The sequence below is a fragment of the Mustela nivalis genome, assembly GCF_964662115.1.
Source record: "Mustela nivalis genome assembly, chromosome: 8".
Classification (NCBI taxonomy): domain Eukaryota; kingdom Metazoa; phylum Chordata; class Mammalia; order Carnivora; family Mustelidae; genus Mustela; species Mustela nivalis.
In genome coordinates, this window is record NC_139027.1 from 58,035,375 (window position 1) to 58,062,406 (window position 27,032).

General features: G+C 38.8%; 1 protein-coding gene and 1 long non-coding RNA gene across 5 annotated transcripts in view; one reads left to right on the forward strand and one right to left on the reverse strand.

Moving 5' to 3' along the window:
* UGP2 (UDP-glucose pyrophosphorylase 2) overlaps positions 1-17,872 on the reverse strand; it is a 69,983-nt gene extending 52,111 nt beyond the window's left edge. Inside the window, exon 1 of one of the 4 annotated variants that reach the window (XM_082746679.1) lies at positions 17,717-17,872. In XM_082746679.1, coding sequence (XP_082602805.1) covers positions 17,717-17,846 — 130 coding nt within the window. In that variant the 5' untranslated portion in view covers positions 17,847-17,872. Of the gene's footprint in view, positions 1-15,507; positions 15,603-15,828; positions 16,459-16,811; positions 17,113-17,716 lie in introns of those variants that run through there. The other 3 variants (XM_082746681.1, XM_082746680.1, XM_082746682.1) reach the window with 3 other exon arrangements.
* A 5-nt stretch (positions 17,873-17,877) lies between these two features.
* Positions 17,878-27,032, forward strand: part of LOC309872497 — a 43,075-nt gene continuing 33,920 nt past the window's right edge. The window contains exon 1 of the long non-coding RNA XR_014315909.1: positions 17,878-17,980. This is a non-coding gene — a long non-coding RNA (uncharacterized lncRNA). The remainder of the gene's footprint in view (positions 17,981-27,032) is intronic.

Sequence of the window (27,032 nt, forward strand, 5' to 3'; positions counted from 1 at the left end):
TAAAGATGGCTCACTAAAGGTGACAGAAATGCCTGATAGATGAAAACAAATAAAAATAGAAAAACATAGAAAAAGAAAACATCCCAAGCCTAAGTACCTTGGGAAGAAAATGCCAACATAGGTTGTTTTACATGCTTAGCTATCTAGATAGTAATTATGTTGTCTATTACTTATAATAAAATAAGGGATAATCAGACTATTGTTCACCTGTTCTTTTTCAATACCTAACTCAAACTTATTTTATAAATGTAGCTTTGAAGCTTATGTTCAAACATTTTGTGTGATAACAAGTCCTACAAATGTTAATTTAGCAGAATAGTTCAATAGAACTAAAAATAGGGGCACCTGGGTGGCTCAGTGGGTTAAGCCGCTGCCTTCGGCTCAGGTCACGATCTCAGGGTCCTGGGATCGAGTCCCGCATTGGGCTCTCTGCTCAGCGGGGAGCCTGCTTCCCTCTCTCTCTCTCTCTCTCTCTGCCTGCCTCTCTGCCTACTTGTGATCTCTCTCTGTCAAATAAATTAAAAAAAAAAAAAACTAAACTAAAAATACTCCCTCCCACATACATAAATTTTTTTTAAGATTTATTTATTTTAGAGGTGAGATCGGGGGAGAGGTATAAGGAGAGGGAGAGGGAGAATCTCTGCATTAAAAAAAAAAAAGATTTTATTTATTTATTTATTTGTCACTCAGGCAGAGAGACAGAGAGAGGGAGCACAAGCAGGGGGAACATCAGACAGAGGGAGAGGGAGAAGCAGGCTCCCTGCCGAGCAAGAAGACTCATGGGGGACTCGAACCCACGAGCCTGGGATCATGACCTGAGCTCATAGCAAGCAGATGCTTAAATGACCGAACCACCAAGGTGCCCCAGAGAGGGAGAATCTCAAGAAGACTATATCCTGAATGCAGAGCCAATTTAGGGCTCAATCCCAGGACCCTGAGATCACCTGAGCCGAAACCAAGAATCCCATGCTTAACTGACTGATCCAACCAAATGCCTCCAACATAAATTCTTCTATTTGTTATCTGGGCAGAAGAAAACATTTATACAGACAGAGTTAAAGCCAACATAATACTTTTAAGATACTCGTGAGAGCAGAAATTAGTAAATTAAGTAACTCTTAAAGCAGTTTATTTAATGTAGATAGCCTCTCCTCCCAAATACCTAAAATTGTTAACAAATGAGATATTTAACATCACTCTTCAAAAACTTTTTAAAATCCATGTTCTGTCATATTGAAATCCAACAGAGAAAAAAAAAAAAAGAGGAAATCTGGTGACAGCATACAATCTAATTCTAGAATAGCCATTTTCTAACTGTGCTCTTTTTATAGGCATAAATCACAACACAACTAAGTTTATGACTCTAGTAAAACTTTTAAGTGACCCAAACAATGGTCCATAAATAACTTCTTTTAGCTAAGAAACACACCTCTGTGTTCCATAACCAATCTAAATGTATGTTTCCACTAGTAAGTAGCAACATTTCATTTGTAAAAATTCCTAACAATGGATGAGCACCTCTGCATAACTATGATAGATAGGTAAATAAAAAAATCCTGCAGAACATTTTAAACTAGAATTAACATGACATCAACTATACGGTTCATCCCTTGGCTGACTTAACTATAATTTAAAATTTGTCATAGTTTAAGTACCCCCCACCCTGCTGCCCCATATATACCTGGAATATCTCTCCCCCAATCTTTAACCCAACTCCTATATTTAAGAAATAATTCAGAAGAAAAATCTACTAAATATACAACATCTAAATTAAGGAACACATGAATTTTTTGATTCTGTGTCACAGATGGATTAAAATAGATCAAGAACTTTATAATGATTTTTTAAAAAGTTTTTGTTGGACTCAAAGACATTTACAGACTTGCTGCTTTGTTGAAGTGATATTCTGAAAGCCAGCATTCCCAGTCCACATTCCTAAAAATTAGTGATAGAAACATTTAATTTATATTCTGGGCAAATGCCAAGATGAGATAACAATAAATGTAACTGCAAAGTTGAAAGATAATTATAGAAGCTGTTTGAGATTTGTCTACATGAGAACAGTAAAAAAAAAAAAAAAAAAAAAAACCAAAGATTGAACAATGAAAAAAAACCACCAAGCTTTAGAGACTTCCTCTACAGAACTGCCTATCATTCTATATGATTTAAGGTCAAAACACACAAAACCCATCTCACAATCCTCCCTATCAAGCCAAGCTAAGAAAGGCTGGCTGAAAGACAAATTTAATGTTACATGTGGTATTTGCCAGCTGTAGGAAGTTCAACCTTAGGATACAGATTCAAAAAAACCCAGACACAGATTCAAACTCAAGTTGTAATAAATATCCCTAACCTTTACTCTTCCCATTTCTTTGATAGAGCACCAAATGCAAATACAGAACAATTTGTATTCTTCCCAGCCAATCTATAGATATGAACAGCTAATACAACAAAGAACATTAAAAGAACCTATCACATCTTCTACCCTATCCCACTGCTGTTTCCTTCCCTTTTCTCTGGGCAGTGCTACTACGAAGCTTTGTTTTTTAGGGAATGAAGAATAAAGAAGGCCTTTTAAGGATTGAAGTATATGCAAAATAATAATTTATGCTTAATCAAGAAGGTGTCTATCTTAAACACCTGACACAGATTGGGAGGCACGGAGCTAGAAACCATTTCCCTTAGTGGCGACCTCCTTATCCATCCTGAATTTCTTTTCTTTTCTTTTTTTTTTTTTAAGATTTATTTATTTATTTGACAGACAGAGATCACAAGCAGGCAGAGAGGCAGGCAGAAAGAGAGAGGGAAGCAGGATCCCCGCCAAGCAGAGAGCCTGATGCGGAGCCCAATCCCAGGACCTTGGGACCATGACCTGAGCCAAAGGCAGAGGCCCCAACCCACGGAGCCACCCAGTCGCCCCTCCATCCTGAATTTCTAATAAATGTCTGGAACTTCTGGTAGGAAAAGAAGTACAGACCTCTAAAGCTTTCTTGGACTTAATATTCTCAGGTTGCCATTCTGGCAATGACAATCGTCTTTCTAATGGAAGGTCAATTAAAGAACCCCCAGAATAATGCAAGATTCCTAACCTCCCAAAATGTTTTATTCCTTCTCACTTCCTAGCAACAGAGAATTGCTCATCCTCAACCTTGGACAGAGAGTGGATTAGGAATCACATTCATTACTGAGGTGCTGTGTGGCTTGGTCAATTAAGCGGCCAACTCTTGGTGTTGGCTCAGGTCATGGTATCGGGCTTGTGAGATATCTGTACTGAGCATGGAGCCTGCTTAGAACTCCCTCTCTATCTCTCACTAAGCCCGGACTCCCTCGACCCCCGCTTATGTACATCCACACACTAATTAATTAATTAAAATGAAAAAGAAGAGCTATGAAATTTAAAAAAATTTTCAGTGCCTTGGCCATAACTCAAAAAACATTTTTGAGAATGAGAGGGAACATTTTATCTACCCTCAACATTTTACAGATGAGGAAACTGAGGCTGAAATAGTTCATTAAGTTATCGAAGGTCATAGAACCAGCAAATGCTGGCGCTCAGAAGCAAAGCCAATTTATCTGAGTGCCATCCCACCACAGTGAGGTGGAAATACCCTGCTCATTTTTTCCTCCTAGTCTGATTCTCTTTAATCTTTGGCACAAAATCCAAAAATAACACTCCAAAAGCATTTTTCTCAGAATGTCTTCTTAGACCCAATGGACTAGACAGGAAACTCCCTTCCACATGGGCTTACTAGGATTGTCCTGGTTGACTTAATTATAACTAAGTCCATTTGGGATAGAACTGGCAGTACTTCTCTCTCTTTTTTTTTTTTAAGAAGTTTTTCTGCCACCCCCATTTCCTAATTCTTCCTTGTTCAGAAGAACTAAAATTTCAACATCGTGGGCTTTCTCCTATCCAACTGGAGCCAAAAAAAAAAAAAAAAAAGGGAAGAAGAAGATGATGAAAGAAAAAAAGGAAGAGGAAAGCAATAGAATTAAGAGGTGGAGACAATCTAACAAGTGATTGTTTACATTTAATTCAGGTATTTCATTTCATCCATTTCATCAACTAAGAGGTATAGATAATATCCTTCCCTGACATCTTGATACTGGCACAAACAAAACAAGTTCACATTCTTTTTACTTTTCTTTAAGATTTTATTTATTTGACAGAGAGAGAGAGAGAGAGAGAGATCACAAGTAGGGGAGCCAGCAGGCAGAGAGAGAGGGAAAAGAAGGATCTCCACTGAGGAGGGAGCCCCATGCAGGGCTTGATCCCAGGACTCTGGGATCATGATCTGAGCTGAAGGCAGATGCTTAAATGACTGAGCCAGCCACATGCCCCACAGCTTCACATTCCTAAAGGAGAAAGCTAGTTTCACAATGCACAGGCTACAGAAAGACTATAGAAAGAATACCAAGAGCAACAAAGAGGTTAAGAGCTCTCCCCAGACCACCTCCCCACCCACCACTAATTAGATTTATCAGTCCCAACCTTCCTTGGAAACTCACACTGAAAGGCACTCTAAGTCAGAGTATTAGGGAGCTAACTTAACTTTAAACCAGGAAATGACTTGTGAGCCAAGTATAGTAGAGTCTCCACTCATCCTCAACAGATATGTTCCAAGACTCTCAATGGATGGTCTGAAACTGCAGATAGTACCAAACTCCATATAAACTATGTTTTTTCCTATACCTACATAGCTATGATGAAGTTTAATCTATCATTTAGGCATAGTCCGAGATTAACAATAAGAAAATAGGATAATTGTACTGTAATAATATGTGAATGTGGTCTCAAAATATGTGTTGTACTCAGCCTTCTTTTGACTTTGTGAGAAGATAAAATGCCTCCATGATGAGATGAAGTGAGGTAAATGATAGAGGCATTGACACAGCATTAGGCTAGTGCAGGCATACTTCTTTTTATTGATCTTTGCAGATACTGCCCCCCTACCTTTTTTTTTTTTTTTTACAAAATGAAGATCTGTGGTAACCCTGCATTGAGCAAGTCTATCAGCACCATTTTTTCAATGACATTTGCTCACTTGTGTCTGTGTGTCACATTTTGGTACGCTCACAGTATTTCAAACGTTTTCATTATTATCTTTGTTACGGTGATCTGTAACCAGTGATTACAACTTGCTGAAAATGCAGATGATGGTTAGCATTTTTCAGCAATAAAATATTTTTAATTCAGGTATGTATATTTTTTAGACATAATGCTACTGCACACTACAGTATAGTACAGTATAGTATAAATGTAACTTTTAAATGTACCAGGAAACAAGAAAAAAAATTCCATTGACTCTCCTTTTATTGCAATATTTTCTTTATTGCTGTGGTTCAGAACTAGACCTGAAATATCTCTCTGGTTTGTCTCTATTGACCTTCTGACAGTATGTCAGGAGGAGACCATCCGCTTCTAGACCTCAGTTGAGGTAAGTGAAAGCAGGTAAGAGGGGACTACTGTAAGTTTAAAAACTCTAAGAATGTACTGGTAACTAGAAATATCCATTGATAAAGTTGAGGACATATACTGACTAGATTTATGACCAATTAAAGCTAACCATCGTCTTTTGGATTCTCACTGTAGTTGTTAATCCCAGTTATTTGTGACTATTCCCCCTAGAAAAGTTTTTCTTCTTTGGATTCCATTACCCAATAATATGCTACATCTTCTCCTACCTCTGTGACCAGGCCTCAATTTCCATAACTGACTCTTTCTTCTCCTACTCCCTGAATTTCCTAAGATTCTGTCCCCAGACCACTCTTCCCCTCAATTATGACCTACCAGTCTCATTATTGATAATCCCCAAATATGTGCCTTGCATCCTGATCTTTTTTCCTGAGCTCCAGATTCACATTCCCTACAGCCTTCTAGGCATTTTCCACCTGGACACTCAAGTTGGGTACTTCAAACTCAACATGTCCAAATCATCTAAACCAAATACACCTCCCTGCTCTACATGATATGAACATTCTCCTAGTCAGTGCTAGGTGACCTGTAAACCTCAGCATAGTTGACTCTTTCGTTCCTTCCCTTCACATAACATCAATCCAATACTATATACTTCAATTGCCACAATTCCATTCATTGCTTTTCATTCCCACTGCTGCTACTTTAACCTATTTCAATCTCCTGGTCATGATGACAGCATCTTTCTAACTAGTCTGCCCATATGTCACTCTAATCTGGTAGTACCAAGCAGAATGGATTGGTCTCCCTAAACTGCAACCCCAATCATATCACTTCTTCACTGATGGGATTTGTATTTGCGATAAACAAATACAAATTCCTTAACCAGACCGGTCTTAAAAGCCAAGCCGAAGTACCTTTTTGATTAGCCAAAGTTAATGAAAGGGCTAGAGCAGAATACCTAAAGGTTGAATTTCTTAGTTCGTTTGTGATATCTTAATAGTGCTTCTAGGGGCGCCTGGGTGGCTCAGTGGGTTAGAGCCTCTGCCTTCGGCTCAGGTCATGATCCCAGGGTCCTGGGATCGAGCCCTGCATCGGGCTGTCCGCTCCGCGGAGAGCCTGCTTCCTCCTCTCTCTCTTTCTGCCTGCCCCTCTGCCTACTTGTGATCTCTGTCTGTCAAATAAATAAATAAATAAAATCTTTAAAAAAAAAAAATAGTGCTTCTAAAACTTTACTGTGCACACAAATCACCTGGAGGCCTTGTTAAAAGAAAAAATGAAAAAAGAAGAAAACAGAGTTGAATCTGTAGATTTTCCCTCATGATTTTTTCGGCGCATCCATTCATTGCTTTGAGCCCCTGGAGAGGTCAACACAAGCATCGTTCACTTTGTTTATAACTGAGTTTAATGGCAGTCGTATTCACTTTATCATTCAAATAAACAGCCTTCTGAAACTAAACAAAACATAGATTCCTGGTCAAGCTCCCAGGATTCTAACTCTGGTAGGTCTGGTTGGGGGTAAATATGCATTTCTAATAAGTGAATGCTACCTGTATTGCTTTGAGTAGCTCTGATATAGACTATACTCCACTTAATACACTTGAAGCAGCCATGCACTTCGTTCTTTTCCAGAGACAATGCTATTCTGTCACCTATTGTCTGCCCTAAGGCCACATGCTTTGGAGATGGCTCCAGGCCCAGATTGGTCTAAAGCCTTTCCAGAGATTGGTTTAAGCATGAAACATAATATGATTCTGGTCAGTGAGTCACGAGGGTATAGTTTGCCAAAGAATTTAGGAGAAAGGTGCTCCTGACTGAAAAAAGACACATGGAAAAAATATTATCTTTTCCACCCCTGGATATATGTGCCCAACCCTTCACCTCCCATTTCTTCTGCCATTTAGTGACCTTACAGGAAGCTAACCTAAGAATGAGAAAGCTAGGCTAAGAAAGCAGAGGAGAAGGAGGGAAAGACTGATACATTCTTTATATTCAATTAGCCAACTCTGGAACATCCCACTTCAAGATTCATGTGATGTAAGTCCCTCATTTTTTTAAACCAACTATGTTTGTACTTTTCTGTTCCATGAAATTAAAAGCATTCTATTTATTGTAAGATTCTTCCAAAACACACATCTCAAGTGTCGTTCAACATATTGAGAGCAGGGTACACAGAAATGAGGAGGAAAAAATTAGAAATTAGTGGCCCAGCATGAATGCCACAATCATGAGAAAGCATCTCAGACTCTAAGAAACTTCCCCAAGGGCTCAAACTCTGTGATCTTGAGTAGCTTCTGCTATTTTGAGGGTGATCTGTGTTCTAGGTGGTAGCTTCTGAACATGCAAAGAGGCCCTCCTTCTATCACAACTCCTTTAATGGAAGGGTTTTAATCACTCCTGCCTCTCTACTATACCAAACAGCCCCTAAAGTTTAACTCTTTGCTCAGATGTCTGTCTGCAAAACTTCAAAGGCACTAGTTATGAAAAATTTTTTCCCAGCACCTACCTCAGCACCTGACACACTGCAGACACCTCATAATATGTAAATAAGAGATCAAGATTTATATTTTCATATTAGTGGCTTGAGCAGCCACTAATATATATCATTTGTCAGAATTCAGTTTAAATGTAATCTCCTCCTGGATATCTTTCTAAACCAAGCATGGTTGCCCACTACATGCTCACAAGGTAAATCGTCTATTTCACCTTTATAACACCATTCAATGTCTATCTTTCCCAACAAGTTATAATCTCTGTAGGAATATATCATGTGTATTTTGCTCAGGCTATATTCCCACTGCCTAACACAGAGCGAGAAACATAGTAAATATTCAAGTAATGTTTATTAAATAAATGAGTAAAAGCCCATTATGATACTGCTATGTGGTAGAAATACATTAAGAAGGTAGACTCCAGTCTAGTGAAGGTAGGGTCTGATAAGGCCAAACAAAGTATTCAAGAACCAGGAATTATGGTCATGGGAAAGCACGGCTAAGCAAAATGTGGATTGTGTCTTGAGTTCTTGAAGTCCCCAAGACTTCTTAAAAAGAAGCTGATTTATCAGTCAGTTATCACGTATGCTATCAAACTTATAGCCAATTTCAAAATTATAGCCAATCTAGACAATCTTTCCAATCTTTATTATCTTATATAAATGTTAGCATAATGTTTTCACTAGCTTTAAAGATTAAATAAAATTGGGCAATTTATATATTTAGATTTAGCTTATTTAGTATGAATATAGTCCAGGTCATTCAATCACAATTAAAATCAATTAGTTGATTTTAAATCAATTAATTATTTCAGACTCCAAACCACAGTATGATTATTTACATTTACATAGTTTTGTTTTTTTTTTTAAAGATGTATTTGTTTTTAGAAAGAGAAAGCATGATGGAGATGGGTGCTGATATTCTCAAGCAGATTCCCTGCAGAGTGTGGAGACTAAAGTAAGCCTCAGATCTCAGGACCCAGAGATCATGACCCTGAGGTCATGACCTGAGTTAAAACCAAGAGTCAGCCCCTTAACCCACTGAACCACCCAGACACCCCTAGATTTACAGATTTTTTAATGACTCAGTTTTCTACACATATTAATGCTTAATAAATGTTTTCTGGTAAAGATAAAAAGTACCAGTTTTCTGAGAACTGTTCTAGCACTGAATATGCAGGGCTATTTGCTAAAATAAATTTTTGCGAATGTAAAAGACTGTTTTTAACTGTTAGAATTTACACATAAACCAGATTTCTCATTAATAATTAAGAGTAACTCTGCTCTCTACAACAGAGTAGCTCTTAAAAATCTTAAGAGACAAAAAAGAAAATACTGCTTCTGAAAAACAGAACTTTCAGAAGAGATGTGTCAACTTGTTAAATAATATTACCTTGCATTAAGTTTAACAGATACAAGAAGGCATGTGCCAAGAGACCTAGAATATTCATTTGTTGAGAGGAAGAAAAAGAGATACAATATAAACTCATCATCATCAAGCACAAAAAATTATTTGGCAGGCTTGCCCTGTAATTTGATGTATGTACATTTAGATAAAACTAGGATTCTAAGCTTGGAAAAGCTTTAAGGTCAGTGAGTCCTCTTCCCTTATCTTGAGATGAAACAGGGCCCCAGAGATGCTGACTTGCCTAAGGACACGGTAGCAGTGCCAAGCTGGAATCTAAACCCTGGTGCCCTGCTTCTCCTTCCTGCAGGAAGGTATCCCCTTTCTTGGTTACAGTGCTTTTACATGGTTTGTCACCTCCAGGAGTATGCCTGAATGAAAACATGCAAAAATCAAACTATGTCTACAATGTGAGGTTATTAGGTGAGGTTAAAACTACATACCAGAATAAGCATCCTTTTATGCTCTTCACCTTTTCCCTCTATACTGTTTGTTTTCTGGGCAATGAAAAATCGAAGAAAGTTTTTATGCACGCTCTAAATATTTTATTACCAAGGCCAAGCATTTTATCACTGGCACAAGTGAACCTAAAACAGTGCATAGAACTGTGTTATTTCATTTTCCTGCACTCTTTTTCTCCAAGTTTTAAAATTCTAGGCAGGGCTTAAACATAAATGAAACATCACATCAGCCTTTGCCAGGGCAGCAACCAGAGGAAAGCAAACTCCAAACAACTTGTCTGCAGGCCTTTGTGGCCAAGGAGCAATGGAGTTATTGTTAAAGGGAATATCCCCTAGGATAGTATTTTCAACACCTTGGTGATTATTAAAAAGTGGACTAAGCATATAATGACTATCTCATGTACATGATTACAATGAATAATTCTTTTTTTAAAGATATAAGTGAAATCACAGAGAAACAGGGAACTCTCTTGATTTGCATAGGAAAAATTAATAAATATCTAGAAATGTTAGAAAACAAAACATTTTGTTGTTTATCTAAGTTAAACTAAGACAAGATAGCCATTTTCTCCTTGGTTCTCAGAAATAACCCTTAATTGTCAAAATGGTTTGGGGGCACAATCGATTTCAACTGGCAATGACTGAGAAAATAAAACAGCAGGACTTTCGGCAGAGGCAGAAATTGAGTCCTAAACAATTCCTTTGCAACAAACTAAGGAGAGGTCTGCATCACCAATAACTGGGAAACAGCTTTGAAATGGAGTCTTATCCCCTTTCTCACACCTAAGCCCTGTCAAATGCATAGAGTTTAATTTTCTTTTGATGGCTTTCTTTTGATGGCTTGGCAAGCCAACTTTCAAAGACTATAAAAGTTATTAATAGAAAAATGCATGCCTGGTGGAAGAATTTTAAAAGCCTAAGACATATGGCTTCAATTAATTGTCATTGTGTCTGGAACAATCTATCAAATCACCCAAGACGAATTCATCCACAATGCAAACACTATTATACCAAGTACAAAATACAAGTTTAGAAAAGAAAACAGGGATACAAGTCTTTAGAAAAAGCTAACCTTCTAAAGAGATTCCAACCAATCAAATTGGTAGTTAAGTGAATCATACTTCCTCATTCACTAAATCCAAAATCCTAGAGGATCTCTCTCAAATTTTATTCTAATAATGCGGGGACTTTCTCCAGTGGCATAAATTCTGGATATCAAGAGAAATCACATTATAGAAACTTAGTACAGTCAACTCTTAATTTTTCATTTTTTACAGATAATCCAGAGCTAGTTTGATTTTTAAATATTATTTGTATTAACTTTTTAGTAATGGCTATATCTTTCTTTCTGAGAACTCATAAAATTACCAAATACAATTTGGTGGAAAATAGAAAACCACAGTATATTTATTATTCTTTTGCCTATAGCACTTTCGTTATTAGGCCAACGAATGTTCCTTATACAAATTAAGTATTTTATTATTTTAATTATTTTATTTTATTTGAAATTTTTAAAAATTTATTTTAAAGTTATTTTAAAGTTACAATTCATAAATATTACAATTTTCTATGAAGAAAAAAATAACACAAACAGAGAAAGGTCTCTGTGTAGCAATATCACAAGAAAACACTGTTCAAACTTAACAGTTCAGTGTAATTTCCTTGTAAAAGTTATTTTTCAATTTATCTTCAGAATATTAAAATGGCACTTCCAAGAAGTATACCAGTTAAGATTTCTTATTTCTCTGATGTTCCCTATTAATTTCTTTTCTCAGTAGGCTTTCATAAATGAAAATCATCTTACTAGAAGAAACACCCAGTTATCAAGAACAAAGGCAATTTAACCATAGAGATTACCAAGTCCATGGTGGAAAACAAAGTTTTCATCAGCTCAACTATTCTGAGTTTCTTTTAATTTTCCATTTAACTGTGATTCTAATTTAACTAAGTTCTCCTCCTTATAGCAACATAATGAATCCCAAGCCATGTCTTCAAAAAATGAGGAGTGTGCCTTAGTCATTGCTTTGCCCCCTTTACTACTGTCTGAAATCCATGTCACAATCCTCCTGGGCTAAAAGCATCCTAGTCATCTAAATAATCAGCAAAAAGCTAAATTTAGTTTGAGGTTTTGAGAAGAAGCAGGCCAAGGCCAGCCTCCATAATCAGGCCCCAGAATACATCTCATCCCTATACTCATCTGAGACCCCTTCAGTTAAAATTAGCTCAGCTAATCCTCCTTGGTTAGCTGCCATCTACCAAACAGGAATAACCACAAAAAAAAAAAAAAAAAAAAAAAAAGAGTCATAAAGAGAGAATTCCAACAAATGGGAAAGTCAATGGGCCTCAAATATTTTTTAAGTGACACAGAGACACTCAAATACCTTCCCCTAAAATACAAATACCTCCTCAATTTAAGAATATTAAGGGACATTTTTATATGATTTAGATAAATAATGGCCTATTAAAAAGTTTCAAAAAAAAGTTCCTCTAATATTATAGTATAAGCACATAACATGATCATAGTTGGCTAGATGACAATATTTCCTGCACCATTTATAAATTTCAAATCATGTGGAGAGAGATTATCCCATAGCTCTCAGAACTTTTATAAAAAGCAGAATCCCAAATGGCACCCATTGATAGAGCTGGCAAAAAGTCACATCAGCTGAAGACCCCTAGTACCTCCAACTGTGAGAGGGCGTCCCTTCTCCCTCAGCTAGTACTCACATTTATTTAGAATAATTGGGGCTCTGCAACAACCCCTGGAGTGAAGAAAACTAGCAAATGGGAAGTAATTTCACAGGTGTAGGCAGAAGGTAACCTGAGGGCAGAATACAACAGGTAGGCAATTATATCCTAGATCTAAGAAAGAAGAGTCTTCCTAAAAAAAAGGTATTTAAGTGCCTGAGGAATATAGACTTAGGAGATGCCCAAAGAAAGCTAAACCTTCTTTTGGACAAGGAATATACACTGAGAGTGCCCCTGCCTATCAACATTAAGCAGTTTTAGTAACTGAATATTTCTACCTAATGACTTACTGGTCCCAGTGCTTGAGACTGGAGACACCCAGCTTTCTACAAAGCGCTTTGCCTAGCTTTGGGAGAAGAGATTCAAGCCAAGTATAGCAACCCCAAATCTTGTCCAGGCAATCAAAAACACGTGCACACAACACACAGGTATAATACCTAGATGTTCTGAATTTCAAATGCCCACTATAAGGGATACCCATGAAATTTCAATATAGTGTATTGCACATTGTAAGCACTCAAAAACTGTTTTTGTTGACTGGACTAAAACAAAAACTGTCACCAACTATGTATTCACATCACCATTCAAGGTTCCCCCCTCCGACCCCTGCACTCCCCCCCCCCCCCAAATATATCAACTCCCAAGTGCTAGGGGACTAGACACTAAACTAGAATAGGAAAATAAAAAACTGTCATATCTGCCTTGTTCTATTTACTTCTGTTGATGACATGTGGTTATACTTATGGTTGCAATGTTATCTGTATGGCCACCATCATTTTAAGAAAGAAATGGAAAACTCACTGGCCATTTAGTATGTGACTAGGGCATTCACATAATTCATCTCATTTCAGCTTCTCAATAACCCTGTGACAAAGCATTAGTACTCAATATTTAAATAAGTAGAAACTGAGGTTCAGAAAAGTTATGTATCTAAAATCTCCTGTTATCAGGATTCAAACCTAAATCCAAATGCTTCTATCTTTATAACATTTATGTAATCTAAGTGGTGTTATTAAAGAAAAAAAAAACTGAAAATAAAAATGTAGGCTAACCTAAAAAATATATATAAAAAATGCTGAGTTTCTCATTTGTCATCTGTGTCAAATTCTTTTGGAGCATCCACCACTTCAAGACACTGTATTTCCCCCAGAGATATAATATTATCTTTGCCCACAGGAAATTGACAGTCTACTTGGAGAAACAAGCCATTTGAGTAACGTTTTAATGTGAAAAGCAACAAAAGGTATTAGAAACGACAAGGATTTTAGACACACATACATATGAATTTCAATGCTTACCAGCTGTAAACTTTGGACAAGATACGTAAATTTCCTCAGCTGTAAGCTGTTAGATTTCCCTAAAAATCTACCTCTTAGGGGCGTATGGGTGGCTCAGTGGGTTAAAGCCTCTGCCTTTGGCTCAGGTCAGGATCCCATGGTCCTGGGATCAAGCCCCACATCGAGCCCCAGATAGGGCTCTCTGCTCAGTGGGGAGCCTTCTTCCCCCCATCTCTCTCTCTGCCTGCCTCTCTGCCTATTTGTGATCTCTGTCTGTCAAATAAATAAATAAATAAATAAGATCTTAAAAAAAAAACTTAGGGGTTTTGTGAAGCTTTAATGAAACATGTGAAAACAGAGGCCTAGTATTTGTTAAATCTTTCTTCTATAGCATAAGCTAACTGTCCATGATTAGAAATATCAGTAAGTGATACAGCAAAGATTAAACAATTTCATCTGGTACAAAAAACACTCCAAGACAAAAACCCAAAAATTATACTTGAAAACTGATCTGTGGAGACAGCTGAATCATTAGCCAATTATACAATTAGGGCTATCAATTAGGGTTATCAACAGCAGCAGAGTTAATTGAACATACAGAGGGTTTACACCTAAGAACAAAATTTAAACAATGACAAAAAAAAAAAAAAAAAAAAAAAAAAAAAAAATTTAAACAATGACAAACAGGAACATAATCATGTCAAATTTGGAGGGGAGGGGTATCATCTTTTTCTGCAAAACTGCTAATTTAAAAGGAAAACTACCAAGTGACTTGTCCAGTTTTCCCTAGCATATTCTTGCCAAAAGAAGCTTTGTTAATTTCGTTGTTGCTATTACAAAACCAGCAAATTAAGTTACCTCGTTTTTCCATTCTTGACTAAGACATTTCTTCAATCAGAATATAAAAAGCCTCTCTCACCACAAAGAAGTTAAAACATGAATTTGAAAGTCTAATGGCAAGTGACATTTCTGAGTGTAGTGCTAAAGGAGGCAGGCAAAAGTGTCCCATCTGTTTCCATATTAAGACAGGCAAATACTCGATCTATTATACAAAACTCAAAGAAGAGTTAATAAAATGATATAAAACATACTAGAGCATTTTTATTCCTAGGGTCTCATAATGGCCATAACTGACCATTTTTTATTTAAAGTACATCTGTTGAGAATCACATTAAGTGGTTGTGAACTTTTACTAGCTGTGTGTTCATCAAGATAGTTGAAGCTTTTACAATGTGGGGTCTGCAAGCAACGGATTTACTTGCATACAAGAAGCAAATCCTATGCTAAATATCAGTGAGTGACAGATTTAAAGTAGCACCAATTTCAATGTGTACAACCAACACACACAGACATACAAGCAATGTTAATGATTAACTCAGTTCAGAGGCATTCGCTAACCCTTTTTTAAGACATGTACAATTTAGAGGGCAATTTCCAAGATTCAAAGAAACCTTAATAATCCTTCCAGATTTCAAAGAAGAAGGAAATAAACAGCAATGCAGCAAAGTCATTTCTCTTGCTGAAATGACCTCTAGCTTCTACAAGATACTCCCGGTTTCGCAATAACTGAATCTGAGACTCCAACCACGTACACACAAACGAAGTAGAAACAGAGAACACTAAAGCTTCCCCAACAATCCTGGCAAAACCTACCTACCTTCCCTCAGCCCCCCCCCAGTTCCCCTTCCCGTTGTCGCACACATGGTTACCTTGACTTCCACCAGTAAAAGAGAACAGGGGTTAATCAGCAGGCAAAATCCTGTTTTATCATTATTTACAGCCACTACCCTAGCGAGCCAGAGTGCTACTAACCTGATTTCAGGGAGGCAGAACTAAACCCGGCAGAACACAGGAGTATAAATTATACGTATCCGAAATGCCAACCCAGCAGCTCAAAGCCGCTCAAATGTCAATTTAAGGAAAAGCGTTTCGCAAATGGTATATCAAATGAACATTTCTACTTCCAAACCACCCACCTCCCGACTGAAGCAACCCAGGAAGGAAAAAAAAAAAAAAAAAAGGTGTCTTACCTTGTACATATCTCGACATTTTAGGGATTTATTAAAATACTCTGGTGTGTGTGTGTGTGTGTGTGTGTATAAATTTCTAGAGAAGCCACGCTATAGGGCAAGTCTCTCTTCCTCCCTTACTTTAACAACCGACGTGTTCTTTCTCCTCTTCCTATATTTAATCCCTTAAGGGAGTAATTATTCAAAGCTATTAAAACTGCCTAAAAACAAACAAACAAACAAACAAACAAAAAACAAACAGGAAAACCTCCTCCACTTCCAAAAAGAAAGGAACTTAGTGTGACTGAGTCTGCTTAGAACTCCTGTCTACACTGCGCTCCTGACACAAACCAGGGCCAACTGGAGACTCCCGGAAAAGGTAAAATCACACGAACTTAAATTTCATCAATGAAAGAGGAGGATCTACAACGGCTATTTCACCGCCCCCCCACCGGGTCCCCACGCCCTCCTGGGCTGGACGGCAGCAGACACTGGCCGGCCGCACCCCCCATTCCCTCCCCCTCGCTGCCGTCCAGCCTCGGGCCAGTTCCCCGGGAAACCTCGGTCAGCAGCTGCCAGCGCCCAAGCAGGACGCGGGAGGCGGGTGAGGTCGGCAAAGAGGGGCAATGCAACCATTTTTAGTAGCCTGTAAACACCCTCGGACTAGGAGGCGGCAAGAATTCCGCGCGTCCGCCGGCGGACCGAGGCCTCCAGCTCGCCCCCTTCCAGCAGCGAGAGGCGAAATCCTGCCGTGGCTTGTTCTCGGGAGGGGCCGAAGGCCATATCGCCCCTCACCCGCAGCAAACATTAAGGGTCCATCCGCGAGGGGAGAACCCGCATGCCGCCCCAAGCCCGAGGCGTGCGGGACGGCCCAAATTGGGCCTCCCGGGCCACACAGCGGGTCGCGGAAAGGAAATTTACACATTTCCCAGAAAGAAACACACAGCCTAAGGGGTCTGGAGAAGCCCGTCCTCGCCTTTCTCCAATCCGCCACCGAGACCCACCTTCCGCTTCTTTAGCAGCTGAGAAATTGGGGGCGTTTATGGCGTCCCGGGAGAAGGATCGCAGGCTGAGAGAATGTCACCTCTGAAGCACCTTTCTCTCTCCCCCTGCTCCCCTCACACATGCACAACTTTAACTCCTCTCCCGCGGTCACAGCCCAGCTGCAGACCCCCTGCGCCCACCTGGCTACCGGTCTCTGACACCCCCAAGCCCCCACTTTCTTCCAAACGCCTCCCCTCCCCCCCCCCCATTTGGAGCAGCCCCCCTCAATGCGGAAATGTCCCCGCGGCTCCTACAGACAAGAACAACTACCAGTCAGGAGCCGAGGCGGATGCAAGGCCTGACCAATGAGACGCGCGGAGGTGGCAGGGGGCGGGACGTCTGCGGCCGGAGTGAGCCGCGCGGAGGTGGTCACTGAGTGAGACCCTGGGAGCCGCCTGTGGAGGTCGTGCCTACGGTGGCGGGGAAGGGGTGTTTCACCAGTAAAATACCTAGTCTTCTGCAGATACTTTAGCAAGGGAGAGACACTGAAGCACGAGCGGGCTTTTTTGTAGTCCGTAAAAATATTCCGATTTACCAGGGATTGAGGATAGATACCTAAGCGGCGGATAGAGCCAGAACGCCCCAGGCCAACTACCTGAGCGAGCCCAGGCCCTTTCAGGAAATGCAAATTTTTACTCACTACTCCTGGTCTAGGGAGGCTGAAGAGGCAGGAAGGACTAAGCAGTGGGATATTTGGAGCCCACTAACAGAAGAAGGGATTTAGGGCGTCGAAAAAAGTGCCAGGTGAAGGCTCCGCCACTAGAACCACCACCCCCAGTACCTAATCCCATAGAGACTTCTGCTGTGATAGGCATTTACTTTTCTGATCAAAGCGGAAATGGATGTTACCCCTCGAGATGCTTACCTTTAATATTCTTGAAGTCCAGAAGGAAGGAGATGTTCAAAGAACGCTGGCAGTGGTGTGGGAACGGCAAGAGGGCCAGCCCAGCGCCCGCTAAATCACACCTGGTATTGCCAACACCTCTAAGACTCATTGGGCGTATCTCAGGCTTCCCTTCGTGACTCAGTCAGCCTGCTTCAGGACCCGTGAATTGAGAGTGCTCTCTTAGGGACCGCCAATAAACCATGTAATTCTAGGAGTTTGAGGCTTTGGACAACACTAATCAAGGTAAAGTGAGAATTGTTTAATGATTCCTCTCTAAACAAAGTTTAATTATTTAGTGCCACATAGTCATATGGAAACATTATTAGATAAGTAACATAGAAAAGGCCAGTGATTTGTCATGCTAGAGGGTAACAGTCCTGGGTACTATATTTCTTTTGTGAAATCCAAAAAGACTGACCTCCCTGCTATAAAACTAACTTCCTCAAATAAAACAAAAAAATGTCTAAAACGCAGATATCTAAATTTTAATGGAGACACAATCTTAATCAGAATTTCTGCCTCCTTTGTGTGATGTAGAGAAATTCGAGCAGCATTAAATAGTATTTATTGATCAGCACTAACACCAAAATAAGATGCCACCAAAACATTGGGCCCCATAGGTTGCTTAGCCTGCAAAAGATAAAGGGCAATGAAGAGTCTTTAATTTATACAAGGTTTTTTGTAAGTAAGATGATCCGTTATTTTCTACCTTTACAGAAGGTTAAGGGAGAGGAAGTGAGTTTTAATTGCAGCAAGAGCTTTTCGTAATAGGTAAGAATGACATTTTGATTTATGAGTGATTAAATATTGAGATATAGTACCAAAGGATGTTGTACATTTGCTGCCTCAAGAAATCTCCAAAAAGTATCTGTCTTCAACGGTTGAGTGTAAGTGCCCAGAGACTGGCTCTTAGAGAAGTAGCATGCTAGAAGCTATATTCCTGGATGTTATTTTCAAATGGTGCCCTGTAAAATGGAATTTCTTTATATAGTGATTTAAACTTAAGTTTTGAGCCCCCAAACATTTTGTAAAACCCTCCCACTTCTTCAGAGCCACTAGAAACAACCTCACTTGGCAGATAACATGGGGATAGGGAAAGAAGGTCATGGCAGTAAAGCACTTTGAATTTTTCTTAGAAGGCAATTGCCTATCTCTATTTATTTATATATCTTAATACCTGAAAAAGTCACTTTCTCTGGTGTGTGTGTGTGTGTGTGTGTGTGTGTTTAATCCTTTTTTTTCAGGATAACGCTACTGTGGAATTTCCCTTCAAGTTGCATGGTGTTGATATATCTATCATTAGAAATCTGTAACATGGATAGATACATTTACAGATTAAACCTTTGCAGAAACTTGGGGAGGGGTCTAAAGGAGGATGAGGATGTGGGCCTGGGAAGGACTGTGTATATAGGGGTAAGGTGGAATGAGATGGCTTTTTAGATTTAGTGCTTGGCACAGTGACTGGTATATAGCAAGCATTCAGTAAATGTGTACTGAACGACCAGTTTGGTGCCACCAGTAAATAAGATTTTTTAAATTTGAGGGGCACCTGGGTGGCTCAGTCAGTTAAGCATCTACCTTTGACTCAGGTCATGATCCTGGAGTCCAAGGATCAAGCCCTGCATTGGGTTCCCTGCTCAGCGAGGAGTCTGCTTCTCCCTCTCCCTCTGTCCCTACCCCCAACCCTGTTCATATTCTCTCTCTTTTACTCTCTCTCTCTCTCAAATAAATAAAGAATTTTTTTTAAAAAGGTTTTAAAATTTAATTTCTATTTAGAGGTAATGAATTTTTAAGTTTTAGACATTTCTACCTAGAATGTGAACTTGGGCCAGAGTGTAAGACTAATACCAGCAAATGCAATGTCCTGATGACTTTACAGTAAGTTTTGCTAACTCCTAACGTGAATACTATCCAATAAGATGTGGTTTAGAAATGGCTAAAGTATGAAATATGTGTACAGACCAGCAATGTGTGTGGTCTTTTTTTTTTTTCCCCCCTTGTCTATCCTCCTTCCATCCCCTACGCACAAGAAAATAAAGCAAGGCAGTTTTGGAGAACATGTCAGAGACATAAAAATTTTTGTGTCCTGCCCCAAGTGTTTAGCCAAGAAACCAGGCTACAATTCTACACTAGACTGTTGCGCACATTCAATATTGGCTCCCATCTGTACCTATCTAAATTCTAGGCCACCCACGTGAAAAAGGAAAAAGGGACCACTGTTAGAAATTGCCAGTTACTGCCTAGATCTAACAATAGGGCATTTTTGAGTCAAGAGGTAACCAAATAGGGTTAACTGGAAAATGATATCAAACAATATCTGCGAGACAAAGTACTAATGAATGAGTAGTCTAAAAACATGAATGGTGTTTCCAGTTACTTGAGGAAGAGAAAGACTTCATTCTTTCCTGTTGCCAACACCCTGTTAATGAATCAGGAAGTTTGTTGAAACAAGTTGTGAATTTAAATTATGACATATCCTTCCATTTATTCATAGTATGATTTTTAAATTGCATTTGCAGATTATTTAAGTTTTCTATCACAACAGTAACAATCATTTTAAATAACTATGATGCTTTAAAAAACAGTTGTCTCACATTACAGATAATTATCTAAGAGTTTATTAGAGTTGATAAATCTTCTAAGTAGTTTTAAAAGTCATCAGGCCCAGAAGCAATGCAGTTGAACTGCAACATGCATTATCTTGTTCTCATTTATCAATAATTTCCCTCTAGATTCTCCTTTGAAAGTTGCATAGGGGGCAAGTCCTTACTGTGTTGTCTCCTGTTTCTCCTGTTCTGCAAGTTGCCTATAGGAGAGTGTTGGTGAGAAATGGTGATGCCCATGAAGTTGTATCTCATTCATGTGCCAAACTACATCTCCACATTCCCCCTTGTTGATAGAGGCAGAGGAGTCATTTCCTTTAATGAGTGGATAGCCATAAAACAACAAACAAACCCTATATTTTCTCAGGGTTTTTAATAAACATAGATCATTATGCAATCATAATTCAAAATACTAAAAACTCACTAAAAAATAATATATCGCTTCTAAACCCATAAGATAAAATAAGCATTCTGCTTTTCTGTAGTGATATACGTATAGATGATGAGGTTACTTATTGACATTGAAATCCCCATAGAGAAGAGCTGTGAAATAGAAAAGTATTCAGTTTAATCCTATTTTTTTCTTCCTCTTTCAACCATATTAAAGATTCCCTGTTGTGCATTCCATCAGATGTCTTTTGATGGTTTTCCAAACATCTCTGCCTCTGGTCTAGCTTATTAAATTTCCTGCCAGTGCCACCACTGGAAGGAAAGGATAAAGAACTTCTGTTCCCTAACTTAGTCTCAGGGAATTTATTTTAAGCATTTCACACCCACCACTCTAAGTACTAAAGAGAAGATCCTCAGGACTGTTTTTCGGAAGAGGCCTAAATAATTGGGTAATTATATGTCATTAAGTGGGTAATATGATTAGGGAATAAAAAATAACAGTGTTTTCCCCCTCTCTAGAGTGGAAAGGAGGAAGAATGTCATTTAGAGAAAAGACCCACAGGAAAAAATGTGGTATATTAATGTTAAGTTCTACTACCATTTTTAATTGGACTTTAAAAAAAAATTCCAATAAGGATGAACATCTTTTTAGAAAAACCTAACCAGTACCAAAATGTCCATAATGAATAGCAGTACTCCTCTGCCCTACTTCTCTTTACTCCATCTTTGCACACCAGAAGTGACCATTTTTCTTCTGACAGTTATATATACCTGATAGCTATTTATAAATGTTTATAGTGTCTTTTTTTTTTTTTGGTTCCTGGATTTTAGCCAGTATGCTTAACTTCTTGTTGTAACAGATATAGACTTTGCTCACTTAAAACCCTGTCCTTGTTTTCTCTTTTGTATTCATTTCCTAAACTTTGTAGAGCTATATTTCCCAACCTTTTCCTTATCACAGCACAGAGAGAAAATAATATTTCTGTGGCATCCTGAGATAACTTAGAGGGAATCTGTGGGCATCATATTGGACTTGGTGATAAGTTAATTGCTTTTTAAATAATAAAAGCATGAAAATGAAAAATAAGGGGCTCCTGGGTGGCTCAGTGGGTTAAAGCCTCTGCTTTTGGCTCAGGTCATGATCCCACGGTCCTGGGATTGAGCCCTGCATTGCACTCTCTGTTCAGCAAGGAGCCTGCTTCCTTTTCTCTCTCTCTGCCAGCCTCTCTGCCTACTTGTGATCTCTGTCTGTCAAATAAATAAATAAAATCTTTTAAAAAATAAAAAAATGCAAAGTAATAGAAGAATTATTAGATAAGGAACTTGTATAAAATCTTTTCAAATTTTTGAGTGAGAAATTTGAACTTGTCTGCATGAACATAACCTTTAGAGTCAGATTTTAGGCTTGAAAAAGGTACACGTAGTTTTTGATCAAAAATTTCAAACTATAATCTCTTCAAAGTCTTAATAGTCACTGTGGTAAGCTGAATAATGGTCCTCAAGATAACCAGTTCTTAGCCCCTGGGACCTGTGAATGTCACCCTGTCCCTGTAGGAACTTCACAAGTGTGACTGAATTAAGGATTTTCAGATGGAAAGATTATCCTGGATTATTTGGTTGGGTCCTAAATGTAATCACCAGTATAAGGGGTTCCCTGGATAGCTAAGTCAGTAGAGCTTGTGACTCTTGACCACTGGAGGGAGAGATTACATAAAAATAAAATAAGTAAAATAAAAATAATAAATTGCAGGCAAAGGGAGATTTGAAGACAGAGAAGAAAAAAGTCATGTGATAATGGAAGCTGGCGGAGAAAAGGCAACGTGATTCAAGGCCACGAGCTAAGCCTTGAAGACAACGCACAGAAGCTGGAAAAGCCAAGGAAATGATTTTCCCTTGGAGCCTCCAGATGTAGTGTGGCCCTTGCTGACACCTTGATTTCAGCCCAGAGAAACCCATATTAGACTTCAGCCTTCCAGAACTATAAGAGAATAAATATATACTGTTATAAACCACCCAGTTTGTGGTCATTTATTTCAGCAACCAGAGGAAATGAACATAGTCACCATTCATGAGGAATGCTGTACAAATAGATTCTTTAAAAAACTTAAAACCCATTTCTTTAGAACCCATTAAAAATGTATAATGGTAGAAATTATATTCATGGAATCTGACAGCTCTTTTTACTGATAAACACAATGATGAAATTTGATGTGATAAGGCAAGAGGATTTTTAATTCAGCTTAATTTTTATCTAGCAAATATTTTTAGATAATGATGAAGCTTTAATTTGTAAAACACATACTTTGTTCGATCAGTAAGATGAAAATTAGTTTGGATGCCATTAAAAGGGCATATCAGCTGCAAACAATCAGAAGTATGTGATGTCTGTAAAGTCAGAGTTTCAGAGCCACCAAAGTTGCACCATCCAGGAGCTCCATGCTGGCTGTGATTTGCTAAACACAGCCAAGGAGGTATTCTGCCATCTGGACATCTACTTCAGCAGCCAGCTGCTGAGCATACTGCTATTCACTTCGGATAACTGGCCTGTGGAACTACTGGATGTTTTTCATCATCCAATTCACCTGTAGAGACTCTGTTCCTCTTGGGCTGATAAAGGCTGCTAGCAGCTGGTGACAACAAACCCTGGGGGTCCCAACTACCTGCCCCAGGCCTTAAAGACTCAATGTCATACTTCACAGCTGTAAGCCATTCAAAGCATTGAATTAGAAAATTCTGGTCTATATTACCACTTCCACCACTGCTGGGCATGACACCAAGAAAATGAGAATTTGGAGCACAGAACAGTGCTGAGAGAGACAGGCCATTCTCAATTATTGACTTTCAGCCAGAGTTTAACAAAGGAAACATTAAATGTTTGCAAACCTACTGAAGTCCTGGCTTTGCATGGATCTATACGGTAACAAAAACTGAGATTATTGAAATAATAGAAGTAAACTTATTGAAGACTACTATCTGGACTTGGAGCATCACAGATAGATTCAGAGACTTTAAACTGTTTGATATCTTTTTTTTTTTAAAGATTTTATTTATTTATCAGAGAGAGAGAGGGGGAGAGAGTGAGCACAGGCAGGCAGAGTGGCAGGCAGAGGCAGAGGGAGAAGCAGGCTCCCCGCCGAGCAAGGAGCCCAATGCGGGACTCGATCCTAGGACGCCGGGATCATGACCTGAGCCGAAGGCAGCTGCTTAACCAACTGAGCCACCCAGGCGTCCCTGTTTGATATCTTTTTAACACAGGCCAGCATGGGCTGGAGACCAGATAAAGCCACAAATGGAGTACCAGGATAATGAAAGAGAAATAAGGATCCAGATGACCAAAACTTTCTTTAAGCCATGTTAGCTTGAGGGTTTTTACCAATTTCCTAGTGAGAAGGAATAAAACAATGCTAAAGTCACATGGATAATTATTTGAAATTTTTGTATGCACATATATATATGTATGTATGTTGGTATATATTGCATATATTTATGTATTTATTAATCACTTACATCCTTTCTTATTCTATAAAGAATTTGGGGCCAAGATGTATATATTCCTGATTAAGCTAATTGCTTAGTGAACTGGATATAGTATAGTTCATTCTATAGTGGTAATTCTTTTTTTTTTTAGCCTCAAATATTCAGAATTTAATATCAAAAGAAAAAAACAAAAGAACACCTGAGAAATAACCAGGGGGTTATACAGATGCAAACTCTAGTCATTTTTTGGCATACCCAACCTCACATTCATCTACTTGTACATTATGTATCTATCCCAGACCTCAGGAGTTCAAGCACTTTAATAATGTTTGTAAATATCTTAAAACCTTAGTTTGAAAACAACCCATCAGCATATGATCGCAGAAATCATATGATTTAAATCATAGAAATCTTACTCTCAAAACCAAGTAATTTTAACAGGCTGGTTTCTTGCCATTGTCCTTTCAGTTTTACAGAATCAGTTGTTTGTCTCACAAGGTGAACTGAGCAGTGAGTGTAAGGAATACTAAGACATTCAGAATAAACATGAATAAACCCAAGAACACCACAATGAACAAATACATCATCTGAATATATTACTCTGAGATCATCTTTTTTTCCTAAATTCTCTCAAGACTACTCATAACAGATTTGCTTTCTTCATCATTGTGACCTCAATCACCACCCAGATGTCTGACTTCACCTCCACTCTGTCCAATTTTCATTCTTTTTTGCCAGTCTTGTTTCCAACTCCCCTTACAGGCCCGCTACCTATCTCTTTCCATTGTGTCTTGGTGGTATGATGACTCAAGTTAAAGGGCAGTCTCTTACATAACTAATGTTGCTGCAAATGTTTTTTCTACTCATTATGTTAAATGAAAGGTGGACATTCGTCACCACACATCTTACATTCTTCAAAAGCCTAAGCAAATGACACTTATTCTTTTTCCTTCCTCTCCACTTCCTACTTGCCAAGTCCTAGAGAAAAGTTCAAATTGTCACTGGCCTGGCTTCTATCAGTTATTCTCACACCATTGACATTTTTTCAATCAAGAAGCCATGCAGAGGAATGTCAGTCTCCTTTCACTAATCCTGCCCTTGCTCTGAGAAATGCAGAGACAGCTAGTTGAGGAACCATGTGAAGCACTCCATCATGGCCTCATAAAGCTAGGTAGGTATTCTGGGCACTTGTGATTCTCTCTTTCTCTCTCTCTGGACGTCTTGCTGCTGATGCAAAGCACTTGTCCCTTCTCATTCTGAGCAGAAGGTATAACTTCTTAATTCTTTCAAAGGTTTTTGGTAACTCTCCTTTTTCTCCTCTTGTCTGAATCTCTTTTTTCATCCATTTAGGTATTCCCCTCAGCTCCAGGTCTTTCCACTTCCAAGTTGATATGTTTATTCTGCTGTTAATGGTCACAATACCACTGAATTAAAGGCTAGTCTGTGGGAGCTAGCCTGAATCAAAGGTCCTTCGTATCCTATTTCCTCATCTTTCTTTCTTCCAAACTAAGTCTCTCTTTTTTTTTTTAAGATTTTTTTCATTTATTTATTTGACAGACAGAGATCACAAGTAGGCAGAGGGGTATGCAGAGAGAGAGAGGAGGAAGCAGGCTCCCTGCTGAGCAGAGAGCCCGATCTGATGCTTGATCCAGGACCCTCTGATCATGACCCAGAACCCTCTGATCATGACCCAGGCAGAGGCTTTAGCCCACTGATCCACCCAGGCACCCCACTTCCAAACTAAGTCTTATCTATCATTTAATTATAGAGCTAAGGGCCACTTCAAGCATCCTGCTTGGAGCACCAACTGCAGGAAATTACACCAGGTCAGATAACTATAAGAACTCATGAAACCACAAGGTATACTGCTGGGGGAGGTCATCAAGAAGACATGATTGCCAGTTGACCTATGAGATGCACCTTGGCAATCAGAGGCTCCTCACCACCTCCCCTATCCATGGAATATGGGTTCTGCTTGCCTTATCCACTCTCAGAGGCTGTCCCAAAGACATAATAGACTTGAGATGGTGATGTGGTGCTAAGATCATCTGGACAGTATACAGTCCATTGTGCCAAACCCAGTTGAGGACTCATAAACTTTTAAGATTTGGTGGGTAGATGCAAAGATTTTTTTTATCTTGTTGCTGCCCAAGCAAGCCCTGTACAAAAGTTCTCTTTGCTCACCTAACCTGCCACCTACCAACCTGCAGTGGCCTATGTCTTTCTTCAATCTCTCCCTGCCCTCCAAGTATAGGGTCCAGTTTTAGATTTCACCCAGGAAGCTTCTGAGGAGGTTATGAACCAACATACACTCATATAAAGCTTTAATAAAGGTAAAAGGATAAAAGCATGGACAACCATGAGAGAGAATGGAGATTTCTAGGCACAAATTTCAGCCATTTTCTCAGATGCAGGACATGCTTCATCATTGGATCATGACCACCAAGATAAGTGTGGGAAGTCATGATTCAGTAGAGCCAAGGTATAAGTTTGCTGGATGGGTCTTTTATATTTCATTGGTCAGGGAGCTAAAGCCAACTGGTTTTAAACAGGTGAAATAGATACAAACCATTAATCTATACCTTATTGGTAAAAAAAAAAAAAAATGTAGACACGCTGGTACAGAGTACCTCTATGGAAGTTTTGGGCTTTAAATAACACATTTTAAGTTACTAGAATATTTAATCCTTACTTTGGTCCAGTGTCAGTGTCATGGTGAACATGGACATAAGAATAAAGATAATACAAATAAGCTTTTAACTTTTTCAACAACTTCCAAAAGTTCTGTGTCAAAGGTTTCTATTGTTAATACATGAAAAATGGAA